The sequence below is a fragment of the Schistocerca gregaria genome, chromosome 4 (assembly GCF_023897955.1).
Source record: "Schistocerca gregaria isolate iqSchGreg1 chromosome 4, iqSchGreg1.2, whole genome shotgun sequence".
In the NCBI taxonomy this organism is placed as follows: Eukaryota; Metazoa; Arthropoda; class Insecta; order Orthoptera; family Acrididae; genus Schistocerca; species Schistocerca gregaria.
Window position 1 is genome coordinate 758072148 of NC_064923.1, and position 13913 is coordinate 758086060.

The 13913-nt window shown below is 43.6% G+C and overlaps 1 protein-coding gene across 2 annotated transcripts in view; it reads left to right on the top strand.

Annotated features, from left to right (window-relative positions):
• Nucleotides 1-13913, top strand: part of LOC126266718 (titin homolog) — a 1013152-nt gene that overhangs the window by 687846 nt on the left and 311393 nt on the right. For both annotated transcript variants that reach the window (XM_049971188.1, XM_049971189.1), the window contains exon 22: nucleotides 6256-6388. In XM_049971188.1, coding sequence (XP_049827145.1) covers nucleotides 6256-6388 — 133 coding nt within the window. The remainder of the gene's footprint in view (nucleotides 1-6255; nucleotides 6389-13913) is intronic.

The following is a 13913-nucleotide window of genomic DNA, read 5'->3' on the forward strand; positions in this document are numbered from 1 at the left end:
CAGCCATTTTTCAAGTGGTTTACACGAACTCAGTTATGCCTTAACTTGTGACCGACAGACTTCAGTTATATATAAAAAAAAATACTAGAAAGCTATTGCCTCACATACCCTCATACTGCATCAATAGTCGTCATGCTGCTTCCCAAAACGCTCTTCTTTTATTACTCTCCACATACTCCGTCCTACATTCCCGTGTGGTAATAATGCAGTATTACTAGTGTCACAGTAGAAAGCATATACTCTTGCGTATACATCGTTTTCCAGTAAGAGCGTGCATAAATTTAACAGGACATAGAGCATGCTCCTCTGATCAATTTCAGGCAGGGAACTTGGGGTCGGAGAAGCCAGCTTAAGGAGATTACAGAAATAAAATCACATTTCCGTATACTTTTTTATTTACACTAGTTACAGTTATTTGCAAATACCATCAGTGACACGATGAACCTACCATTTGTACTGTATCTTAAAAAAATGTGCTGAAACTGACAGCCAACAACCTTAGTGTAAGCATGACACCGGCGAACAAGATTCTGACGCACCCTGACAAATATGCCTGGTGTGCTTCGAATCACATCACAATTCTGGCAACTAATTCCACCTCCGTATCCACTGTGGCCTCATACACAAGTGATTTTTGGTACCTCTATAGGATATAGCCAAGGGGATCGCAGGCCACGGAATGGGACTTCCCCTTCCACTCCAACAACCAGGAAATACGTACCGTTACTGCCCTATCGTGTTGCACTGTACGTCTCTGAATAGCACTGTGTAATGGACGGGTCTGTCGCCGATTCATAGCACGTTGTGTCTTGGGACAGTGTAAATACGCTACAACAGAGCCACCTTATGGACCAGTAAAGTAAACAAAACCTGCGTCATGACTTCCTGCTAATCACGCTTGTCCTCTTTGTTTCTTTGCGGCAAATAAGGAACGTACATGAAAATAAACACCACAGTACTGTTAGTTGTAAACCTAGACAAGCGGAAGAGAAGTTTACTTCCATATCTCCTTCAGTTGGCTTCTCCGACCCCAGGCTCCCTATCTCAAATTGTTCAGTATGTCCTGCTATATTTTTGCACGCTCTTTGGGAAACACACTGTATATCACGAAAGGTAAAATTAAAGATATTCGAACTCAGAGCCTTACCATCAGTCCTTCTTCCCGAGAACCATTCGCGAATCGAATAAGGAAAGGGCGAACTGACAGCAGTACACAATTACTCCCTGCCACACACAACAAGGTGACGTGCGGGGTAAACTGACCCCCCCCCCCCCCCCCTCCATAAACAAAGTACTTTCTGAATGGCTAATTACAGACTCTCACCGGTCGCAAGCCAAGATCGGCATATGTTATTGATAGGCCTACTCTCCTGATAGAGCCAACACTGAACTTAAATTTTATTTGTTTCTCCTTCCTAGTTGCAGCTGTTTTCCACAGTGTGCAAAGTCTTTTCTGATGATCTGAGAAGACTACAATAAACGTTTTACTTTACTTATATTTTCTTGTGGAGTTGGCTCCTGTTCTTCTTGTCTAGGGGTCTCATTCTTGAATCTGAAATTCTCACGTTTTAGGTCCGCACGGTTGAATTGACCTAAATAATTTTGAAGATTTTCGTTGCAGAATTTTTGTTTTTGCGTTAATTTATTTTGTCACATTTTAGTATATCACACAGTCTTTTTAATTTTCACATAAACAAAGCCGAAGGTACATTGTTCTCCCAAAATACAAAATACTACTGCCTCACTCAGCGGAAATAACAATATTCCAAACAGTTTACAATTTTTCTTGACAAATGAATTTCTCTTAGTTTTGATTATTATTTCATAAATGAATCCAGAAATAAACATAATAAACAGTACTATATTGTGTAATTAATAATAGAAACTTTAAGTGTGCCGAATAAGATGTAATTTCAAATGTTTTTTTTTTAAAAAAAAACGGTGCATTCAGAACTAGTATGTATCGTTTATAACATCCAAAATAATAATTTTTATTCATAAATTTTAGCTTGAAATATAAAATCATACGAATTTTTTCAGAAAAACAGCTGAGGTAATTGATCTGTCCAAAATTGGAAAAATAGTACTGGTATCGACTACTGGTGTTGAGCAAAAGTAGTGCTAGAGGAGGGTCTCCCGTTACACTGGCCATTCGCTCACAAACGTCACTATTTAAACATTTTGCATACACACTATTCGCTGCATTGATAATTTGAATAACTATCACTTTCGTATGAAGCAACTTTGCATTATTACATTATTAATTATCCACTTCCGAATAGCTAGATGGGGAGGCATTTCGGTGTTCCATTCCAACCCGAATTTCAAGGTGTCTCTCCTCGAGGAAGACATGTCACTTACAGTTCAGTCCAGCTTCCCCGCAGCATTAACGGCACTCAGCACCTATCAAGCGCTGCACCGCGCACAGCCGCACTGTGTCTCCGCACGGCACGGCCTCCAAACACGGGCTGTGCCTCGTTCGGTTCAGGATCAGGAAGGACGGAGAAGAGAGTTACGTTTAAAGTGGTGTGCGTCGGACGGTCAGTGTCGTTGCCACGACATGGAGCGCACTGCCTGCCACAGTGCTTCTCTCTCTCTCTTGCAGATACAAAATTCATATATGATATACATATCAATACAGTCTTTTAATTATGTCAAAAATGCGAGAACGAAATATTTCACCACGGCACTGTGGTGTAAAATATCCAATGACTTCTTTTCGCGTGAATTCTGGGTTAAAATCTCGCGTTTCAACGGTTATCTCCACCGTCTTCATGAGGAGCAATTATCACTTGCTCCTGACGGAGAGACTGGAGGTCTGTTGCTCCTGACAAAGACGGTGGAGGTAATCGTCGAAAGCTCGAGATTTTAACCCTGAATTGAAGCGGCAAAAAGGTCCGAGTACGTTTCTTACATGCCAGAAATGATTTTTAATTGTAATTAGGGCAGGAGTAATGCTTTTTTTTAAGAAAGGAAACACAGGTGAAATTGTCTCGTCTGGGAAGCAGTCGAGAGAACGATACGTCAGTCATCTCTCGCGCTGGTCACGTGGAGCCGCTGAGATCCTGCGTGGCGCTGAGTATGGCCCTCCTGAAGTTCTCGATTACACATTTGCACGAGATTCAGTCTCGACACGTGCTGGGAGATGTCCGTCCATCTCACACGAGGCACAACGCAACCTTCTCACAAATAACCAAAGTTGAAATGCTATTTCTCAACGAGAAACCTCAGCGTAGTCTCTTCTTGTATACAGAATATACATGGCGTATTCTGTGGGGTTCTGCTGATATGTTAAGGATTTCGCTATCTAAGTAAGTATGTACACCGGTGTCAAAAATTAAAGCAACAAACTGCTGTATCTAATTCCCGCTATAATAATACATACTCTTAACAGATGTCAGTATGATCGTCTCCTCCACGGAAGATAGCATTCTGGTCAACGGACATCCACGGCAACGATGACGTCAGGCACCTGTCAAATGGTATAGTGTTTGCCGGGTAGTGTTACATCCACAGTCGATGTGTACACAGCCGAAGACGGTGTAGTATGGTGGAGAGAAGACGCCGACCAGGCTCTCTGCTGTGGAGGGCCATAGGAAGAACGGAAGCACGGCAGTCGCAAACTGGTGTGCCCAGATGGCATAGTGTGAACTGTTCTGTTGTTTTTCGGATGGGGCGATAGTTCAGAGAGACCAAAACAGTATCCCGGAGACCAGGACAGGGAAGACCAAAAGTGACATCAGAATCAGTGGACCGTTGTTTGGTGTAAGGGCACGTCGGTACCGCCTTAGAACGTGGGATCTCACCTCCCAGGACCCAGTGGAGGTGTTGTATCGAGGTAAACGGTGTACTGAAGGCTTCGGCAGAGTGGCCTTTATTGTTGAAGACCTGTCGTATGTCTTCCTCTGGCGCTTCTTCAAAGGAGGAAATGTGTGGAGTGGAGCCATCAACATGCCGTTTTGACAAGTGAGTCCCGACTTGGTCTGGACAGTGATTCTCGACGGTTCGCACCTGGAGGGAACGTGGAGCACGATTTCGGGACCCAACCGTTGTGCAAAGAGACCGATGTCCAGGAGCACCGCCAGTGGAGTGGCCAGCGATTATGTTTACGTCCCGAACACCTCTTCAAGAAATCATACAGGTGAATTGGCAAGGTTTAATTGCTGTCAGGTATCAAGATCTTTGGACCTCATTTGCGGTTCTTGCGAGATACTGCGGGCCCAGACTTTCTGTCGCTGGACGATAATGCTCGACCTCATTGAGTTTGAGGTTTTCTTGGAAACGGAAGAGACTGCACGCATGGCGTGGCCTGCTCCCTCTCCCGATTTGAATCTCATAGAGCACGCATGGGATGCACTAGGGAGACAGGTTGCATCACATGAGCGTCCACCAACAACTCTGCAAGATTTGTGAGCCGCGCTGCGGGAAAAATGGGCGTTATTGTCTCAACATGAGACTGATGACACCATTCATAGAATGCCCGTCTTTTGTCAGGCCTGTATTGCTGCCAGATATGGTCACACCCAGTACTGAGCGCATTAACACGTCGTCGGAATGTGTGCTTACATACGTTAAGTTGGAGAAAACGAAGAACATTTCTGTCTACAGTTATACACTCCTGGAAATGGAAAAAAGAACACATTGACACCGGTGTGTCAGACCCACCATACTTGCTCCGGACACTGCGAGAGGGCTGTACAAGCAATGATCACACGCACGGCACAGCGGACACACCAGGAACCGCGGTGTTGGCCGTCGAATGGCGCTAGCTGCGCAGCATTTGTGCACCGCCGCCGTCAGTGTCAGCCAGTTTGCCGTGGCATACGGAGCTCCATCGCAGTCTTTAACACTGGTAGCATGCCGCGACAGCGTGGACGTGAACCGTATGTGCAGTTGACGGACTTTGAGCGAGGGCGTATAGTGGGCATGAGGGAGGCCGTGTGGACGTACCGCCGAATTGCTCAACACGTGGGCCGTGAGGTCTCCACAGTACATCGATGTTGTCGCCAGTGGTCGGCGGAAGGTGCACGTGCCCGTCAACCTGGGACCGGACCGCAGCGACGCACGGATGCACGCCAAGACCGTAGGATCCTACGCAGTGCCGTAGGGGACCGCACCGCCACTTCCCAGCAAATTAGGGACACTGTTGCTCCTGGGGTATCGGCGAGGACCATTCGCAACCGTCTCCATGAAGCTGGGCTACGGTCCCGCACACCGTTAGGCCGTCTTCCGCTCACGCCCCAACATCGTGCAGCCCGCCGCCAGTGGTGTCGCGACAGGCGTGAATGGAGGGACGAATGGAGACGTGTCGTCTTCAGCGATGAGAGTCGCTTCTGCCTTGGTGCCAATGATGGTCGTATGCGTGTTTGGCGCCGTGCAGGTGAGCGCCACAATCAGGACTGCATACGACCGAGGCACACAGGGCCAACACCCGGCATCATGGTGTGGGGAGCGATCTCCTACACTGGCCGTACACCTCTGGTGATCGTCGAGGGGACACTGAATAGTGCACGGTACATCCAAACCGTCATCGAACCCATCGTTCTATCATTCCTAGACCGGCAAGGGAACTTGCTGTTCCAACAGGACAATGCACGTCCGCATGTATCCCGTGCCACCCAACGTGCTCTAGAAGGTGTAAGTCAACTACCCTGACCAGCAAGATCTCCGGATCTGTCCCCCATTGAGCATGTTTGGGACTGGATGAAGCGTCGTCTCACGCGGTCTGCACGTCCAGCACGAACGCTGGTCCAACTGAGGCGCCAGGTGGAAATGGCATGGCAAGCCGTTCCACAGGACTACATCCAGCATCTCTACGATCGTCTCCATGGGAGAATAGCAGCCTGCATTGCTGCGAAAGGTGGATATACACTGTACTAGTGCCGACATTGTGCATGCTCTGTTGCCTGTGTCTATGTGCCTGTGGTTCTGTCTCTGTGATCATGTGATGTATCTGACCCCAGGAATGTGTCAATAAAGTTTCCCCTTCCTGGGACAATGAATTCACGGTGTTCTTATTTCAATTTCCAGGAGTGTAGATGTTTACGTTGTGTATTCTTTACATGGTTTCTATTTTATTATCAGCTGTGTCAAAAAACACGCAACCTTGCTTTAATTTTGGACACCAATGTAGTTGACTGAAGTTTGCCGTACACCACGTTGCACTTGCTACGGCCAGCAGTGTTATGTAGCGGCAGCACCACAGTGTCAGTCGGCCAGTGAGTGAGGCGTGATTTGCGTGCGGTGTGTTGGCAGCCGCGTGCAGACGCTGCCGTGCGTGCGGCGGGCGCTCACCGACCGCCGCTGCTGCGACGGCGACGCCGTGACGCTGGAGTGCCGCGTGTCCGCCACGCCGCTGCCCGACGTCCGCTGGGAGAAGGACGGCCGGGTGAGTCAGCGGCGAGGCCGCGGCGCCAGCCAGCACATCACATACTCACTAGCACAAACAACACAATGTAGTGAACTAGACACTCGTGAGGCCACCGTACCAGAGCTCAACAATATTGGTCAAAAACAGTCTTCGTTGCAATTTTAGTTTTTTTTTTATTTTTCAACGACACGTTTCACCTCATTTAGGCATCTTCGGGTTATCTTAATTTGGTATTTTTTAGAAGAATCCTTTAGTCAGTGTAGCCAAAGGGCACCGTCGAATATATCAGGCCAACATCGCCTTCGTTAAACTCACTAAAAACTTTTCTAGATGGAGGCGAGTGACACCAACATCTGCATAACGCGTTCCTGTTGTAAGTAGGCTGTTTAGGTTTTCTTATTGGTAACGCCACGTAGCGCTCTGTATGAAAATCACTGGCTGTGCTGTGTGCAGTCTGTGGCTGGTTTGTATTGTTGTCCGCTATTGTAGTGTTGGGCAGCGGCAGTCAGATGTTAACAGCGCGTAGCGTTGCGCAGTTGGAGGTGAGCCGCCAGCAGTGGTGGATGTGGGGAGAGAGATGGCGGAGTTTTGAAATTTGTAAGAATGGATGTCATGAACTGCTATATATATTATGACTATTAAGGTAAATACATTGTTTGTTCTCTATCAAAATCTTTCATTTGCTAATTATGCCTATCAGTAGTTAGTGCCTTCAGTAGTTTGAATCTTTTATTTAGTTGGCAGTAGTGGCGCTCGCTGTATTGCAGTAGTTCGAGTAACGAAGATTTTTTGTGAGGTAAGTGATTTGTGAAAGGTATAGGTTAATGTTAGTCAGGGCCATTTTTTGTAGGGATTATTGAAAGTCAGATTGCGTTTCGCTAAGAATATTGTGTGTCAGTTTAAGCACAGTCACGTATAATTTTTCTAAGGGGACGTTTCACCGTTTACAGGAGCGAGTAACAGAATAAGATGGGCGCTCAGGTAGTAAGCATATGCAAATCTTGGTGTCACTCGCGTGGATCTAGAAAAGTTTTTACTGAATGAGATTTTCACTCTGCAGCGGATTGTACGCTGATATGAAACTTCCTGGCAGATTAAAACTGTGTGCCGGACCGAGACTCGAACTCGGGACATTTGCCTTTCGCGGGCAAGTGCTCTACCAAGCACGACTCATGACCCGTCCTCTCAGCTGTACTTCTGCCAGTACTTTGTCTCCTACCTTCCAAACTTCTTTCAGGAGTGCTAATTCTGCAAGGTTCGCAGGAGCGCTTCTGTAAAGTTTGGAAGGTAGGAGACGAGGTACTGGCAGAAGTAAAGCTGTGAGGACGGGGCGTGAGTCGTGCTTGGGTAGCTCAGTTGGTAGAGCACTTGCCCGCGAAAGGCAAATGTCCCGAGTTCGAGTCTCGGTCCAGCACACAGTTTTAATCTGAAGGAAGTTTCAAGTTTCTACTGAGTTAAACGAAGGCGATGTTGGCCTGATGTATTCGACGATGCCCTTTGGCTACACTGACTGAAGGATTCTTCTAAGAAATACCAAGTTAAGATAACCTGAAGATGTCTAAATAAGGCGAAATGCGTCGTTGAAAAATAGAAAACTAAAATTGCAACCAAGACTGTTTTTAACCAATAAGATTACAAATCTAACACACTTGTGTTGATATCTTTTGGTCATTACTTATCCACTGTAAGTTTTATAGTCTATGTGTACATAAACATATTTAAGCCTCTCTTTTTCCACATCTAGTTCCATACTAACCAAATTCTGGAGCAAATCTCCAAGATCATGGTACATGTCAGTACATGAAATTACAACATAAAAGTAATAACCGATAAAATGAAACGTTTCTGTAAACGGAGTCAACAACACAACACGGGAATCAACTTAATTTTTCGAGGAACTCCTCGACGGTAGAGAAGGACTCACCCCTGAGGAAGCTCTTCAGTGACGAAACTCTTCAGTTTCGATTTTAAAGCGCGTGGATTACTGCTAAGATTTTTGAATTTTTGTGGTAACTTATCGAAAATGGATGCAGTAGTATACTGCACGCCTTTCTGCATAAGAGTCAAGGAAGTGCGATCCAAAACCAGATTGGATTTCTGCCGAGTATTAACTGATTGAAAGCTGGTAATTCTTGGGAATAAGCTGATATTATTAACAAGAAACGGCAGTAAAGAATATGTATATTGAGAGGCCAGTGTCAAAATACCCTGACTAGTGAACAAGGGTCAACAAGAGGTTCGCGGGCTTACACCACATACTGGATGAATTGCCCGTTTCTGAGCCAATAATATCCTTTTAGAATGGGAAGAGTTACCCCAAAATGTAATACCATGCGACATAAGCGATTGAAAAGGAGCAAAGTAGACTAATTTTCGTGTCGAAAGGTCACTTACTTCATATAGCCTTCGAATACTAAAATGGCAGCATTAAGTCTTTGAACAAGCTTACTATCTATCTGGACACCTAGAAATCTGAACCGTTCAGTGTCACTAATCATGTACCCATTCTGTGAAATTAAAACGTCGGATTTTGTTGACCTGCAAAAACTGAGTCTTACTCTGATTTACCGTTAGTTTATTTTCTACAGGCCATGAATTTGTGTCATGAACTGCACTAGTTGAAACAGTGGCGGTGTTGCTCACAACGTCCTTTACTACCAAGCTAGTGCCATCACCAAACAGAAATATTTTAGAATCACCTGTAAATCTTCAATTTTACACGTTATACACTCACCACATGTATGCCACTTTCGGATACACTTGAGAATGGCGTAACAAAAATGCCGAAACAGGTAGTGGACTAAATAAAGTTCTATAGGGCAACTGGAGCGGCCTCTTTATTAATCAAACAAGTAGTTGCTGAGCACGTGGTGAAACCAACAATTAACTAAACAGACTGTACTCCTAAAGATTGGTCCCTCTTGTTTCCAAAAATATGGTGACGGCGCTTTTGCAATTTAGTCACGTTGGACTGACAATCACTATGAATTCCTTCAGTTTGAAGAACTACATTTTAGTTATCAGTTGTACGAATTATCCTTTATTCTCTACCAGTTTCGGTCGTAGCGACCATCATCAGAGAAAGAAGAAATACAATAGATAGGTAAGCCATTCATCTTTCCTTCAGTTGAATTGAAAGTCCTCAAAGATGCAAGATGTTTACATAAACATAGGTCACACTTCACGACTCTAAACAGCATAACATTGGAGTCACAATAGCTCACAGCCGAGCGTGAAATAAATAAATACTTTTAGTTTTTTGACAGATTAGTTTTTTGAAAATCGTTATTAACACCCTACCTGTCGAACTGAATTAATCAGAACATTTTTGCCATCTGCAAAAAGTATTAGCTCTGTTTGCATGTTAAGTGAAAGGCCATTCATAAAAATAAGGGAGAAAAATTGGACGCATTGTTGAACTCCGCGGACTCCATTCGTGATTTCTTCCCTGTCTCTAAAATTGTCTCCACTTTCAGCATTGTCTCAATCATTGGGTACCAATTTTTACATTTTTTTTAAAAGTATGAGTCGGAACAGAGGATTTACCGCCATGAATTCTTCAAAAGGTAAGTATTTATGAAAGTGTACCATGATTCACAATACGAAAGAAAAATGTTTGACACACCATAAAAAATTAACATTAATTTGGAACGAACCTTCCAAATCCTGTTCGAATTTTCACCATCACGTGAGCTTTTGGTTCCGAAAATTTCATAATTCTGTTAACTTCAGTGAAGGACGTTGGTGGTGTTTCCAGTTGCTTAAATCTTTGTGCTATGACATTTCGACTATTCCCTCTTTCTTCTTGAACATATTGTCTGGTTCTTGTTTCGCTACTACATCTATAAAACGGTTATCAAAAATGCAAAAATAAGACTGTGGTGGTCTTAGTCGACGTTACGAAGGTGTCTGGCTCCGCTGACAGATCTGGCGAATCACATTTAGAACTACTGGTCATAATACATACATTACAGTCTTGTTTATTTTCACAGAAATTTGACCTCACTTTTACACAAAGACAAAAAAAGCAATAAAGCAAGAATCCTTACCTGTTCATGTAATAGCAATCTGAGCTCTACAGACAGTTATTTTTAGTACCTCACTGGGTCTTATAGTCTGTTTGAAACGTGCCACGGGACATACTTCCAAGCTGTGAGCGGAAATGAATTCATTAGCTACTTAAGAATAATGTGGAAAAATGAATGGCACTGAATGCATGTCTAATAAGATAGGCGATAGGAGCCGCAATAGAGTGCGTTATTGAGGCTGAGGCTCTGTACACAGAACCAACTCGCTCATTGGCAGACTGAGATTATTGAAGACTATGATGGTGAGAAAATATCAAGATTCTAGACGGCAACGGAGCAAGTTGTAAGAAGTAAACTGCATGATACAACGTGAGTGTACCGATCGACATTAAAAATGCTAGCATTTAAGAGCTAATAAGAGTGCAAGGTTTGCATGTAATTGCCGTAACCGAGCATACTCCGAGGATTAAAGCAGTTGAACCTGCAATTTTTGTTCGTCGCGGTTAATGGTGGTAATTCTCAAGCAGAGATGGCCATTATGAAAACAGTTTGCTGGGAGACTGGTCACGAGGCGAGAGGATACGGCAGAGACGCTTCGCAGACCGGACTAGCAAAAGTTCTTGCCTGATACAGCAAAAAACCTCTACTGAAAAACTGTTTCAAATGATCGTTTCTAGTACCAACGATGGGCTAAAAGAGGTCACTTGACAGTGATCGCGTTACTTAAGGAATACTACTGGACGTAGACTAGTAAAAATCCACTTCAGTCCGCATTCCACCTGTCTGAAACGTTCTGAATCTTGGTGCTTGCGCTAGATTATAGCAATAACATAGACTCCTGGTAAATAGAAATAACTGCGAAATGTTTGTTAGATACATAGTGGACGTCAGCTTTCAGCTGATTTTTGGACGTTACACACACTTGCAATATTAGTTATTAGGCGGCACATAAGTAGATTAACGCGAATTTCCAGATAATTTACAATTGCATTTGATCCTTCACAAATATTTAAGACAGTCACCATTACTCATCTGCCTGTACTGAAGCTAGTGCTTATCTTCGGTTATCGAAGTTTTTTCTGCAGTTTTATTTATTTCTTCACACTGTCGGTACCGCATTATCTGCACCAGCTCTAATCTGAGTATCATGGATTTATCCTTCCGTTATTACCAAAACCGTCCTCCACGAACAACATTTTTTTTTTCTAATCGTTACCTGTACTTTAATTTCTCTTAGCAGTGCCTCAGTTTTCTTCCTTTCTGTTCGCCAAGCTCTGATCTGTACCTGCAAAAACTTTTTTTTACTGCTTTAAGAACTTATTCAGAGATCTATTCCGTAATCATAGAGCAATTAGTCAATACGTGCGCATCGCTAAAATGTTTTGCTCTTATTTTCCTTGGCTCTCTGTAATCTACATCGAAAACAAATATTCCTCTAATACTTGTAGAGCATCTGTTGCCATATGCAGTGACTGTAAGTAGCTATTAGATATCGTTGAACACTTACTTTTACGCAACATTCTCAATACACAGCCTGCTAGGGAATATTTTCCGTGTGGCCCCATATGTTTAACTTTTTCAGGATAATTTGCACTGCACTTAAGGCATCTCAGATTTACGCTAATAGTAGGAACGTTTATTATTTATGAGTCCCACACTCTATTATAGCATCGTATGGCAAACTGTGATTCGCAGTGCAGTTCAGTGCTGAGCAAATGCGAAAGAGGAGCGCTAGTCAAACCTCAGCTGTCTTTTGCTAACCGCGCACGTACACTGCAAGGGTTCCCCATCCGTAGCAAATCGAAGTTGTCCACCTTTCCACCTGTGTAAAATAGGCACACTCACATGGTACGTGTGGGAATATTCTAACGAATTTTGAAGGCAGCTTACCGTAGATAATTACAAGTTTCTTACTGAAGTGCTGAAACGTCGTCAGCATTTAATGGTACACCCACGCAGATTACATTCAGCATCTGACTAAGCACACGAGCCATTTAGGCAAATTTTTTCTGCAAATTATTTCCCAGTTATTGTTTTATCCGTTTATTTTCGAAAGTCGAGAGCTATATGTTTCAGTAACCTCGTTACTGAGGAGTAAATACAGCGCGTATTACTTTCAGGTCTTGTAGGTACGCCATCTTAAAACTCTCACTTCGTGTTTTGAAAAATTATCATTACATCTTATGCACAACCTCAGGTTTCTACTCCTTAAGAATACCATTTCATTCCAGGTGCACCAGTTTCGTATTTTGCTCAGCACTGAATTGCACTGCGAATCACGATGTGCCACACGATACTGTGGAAGAGTGTGCTTGTCGTAAGGAATAAAGGGACCTATTTTTAGATGCAGACACAACAAGTGATCACTGTACCTGGTGGCATAACACTACGGTTCTACTCTGCTAATTATTCTACTTCATCATTGTTCTCTTGACTGACTAATGTAGCACATCTCCCTAATCGGAGAGCTAGATCGAGGTTAACGTTCTAGTTCTTACACTACCTGAACCATCAAAATATGACAGAGCGACGTAGGAATTTTTCTCCAGTAACTATAGAATATCCTAAATGCACCGAGAAGAACTTTATCACATATCTACTGACCATTCTTTTTTCTACTTCCACGACTTCTCCTCCTGTTAAACTGACCGACATTTAGGGTCAAAACAGTGCAATTCTAGACTACGGAGTCTTAACAAGGCGTTACAGCTACACCAACAAACTCTCAATAGTTGAATTTTGTTCATGGGCGTAATGCCCAAGTAACAAAAATCAATAAGCATGTAAATAGTGGCCCTGAAAACCCGCATTAAAAGCTAATATATGTTAAGCAGGCTAATATAATGTTACGTAATGAAAGATAATTCGGAGGTCACTTTTGCACTGTGGAGCTACATAGGGATAACTGACAATTTGTTGCCGTGGCTTTGTAGACACGTTCGGAATGCCATTCTATCATTCTCTTAATCTAAATAATTGTATATACCCAAGAAAACATCCACAGAATATTATGAAATACACACAACAAAAGAAGTTTTGCATCACCTTGGTTCCGGAACCTGTACAGAAAATTGGAATAGAGATCAACGTAAACATCATTTCTGCCCTTTTTATTGCTCATGTAAACCAAACATTGCATTTTGTACCAACATACAGCGAGACCTTCAGAGGTGGTGGTCCAGACTGCTAAACACACCGGTACCTCTAAAACCCAGTAGCACGTCCTCTTGCATTGATGCAATCCTGTATTCGTCGTGGCATACTATCCACAAGTTCATCAATTCACTGTTGGTCCACATTGTCCCACTCCTCAACGGCGATTCGGCGTAAATCCCTCAGAGTGGTACGAGGGTCACGTCGTCCATAAACAGTCCTTTTCAATCTATCCCAGGAATGTTGGATAGGGTTCATATCTGGAAAACATGCTGGCCACTTTAATCGAGCGATGTCGTTATCCTGAAGGAAGTCATTCACAAGTTGTTCACGATAGGGGCGCGAATTGTCGTCCATGAAGA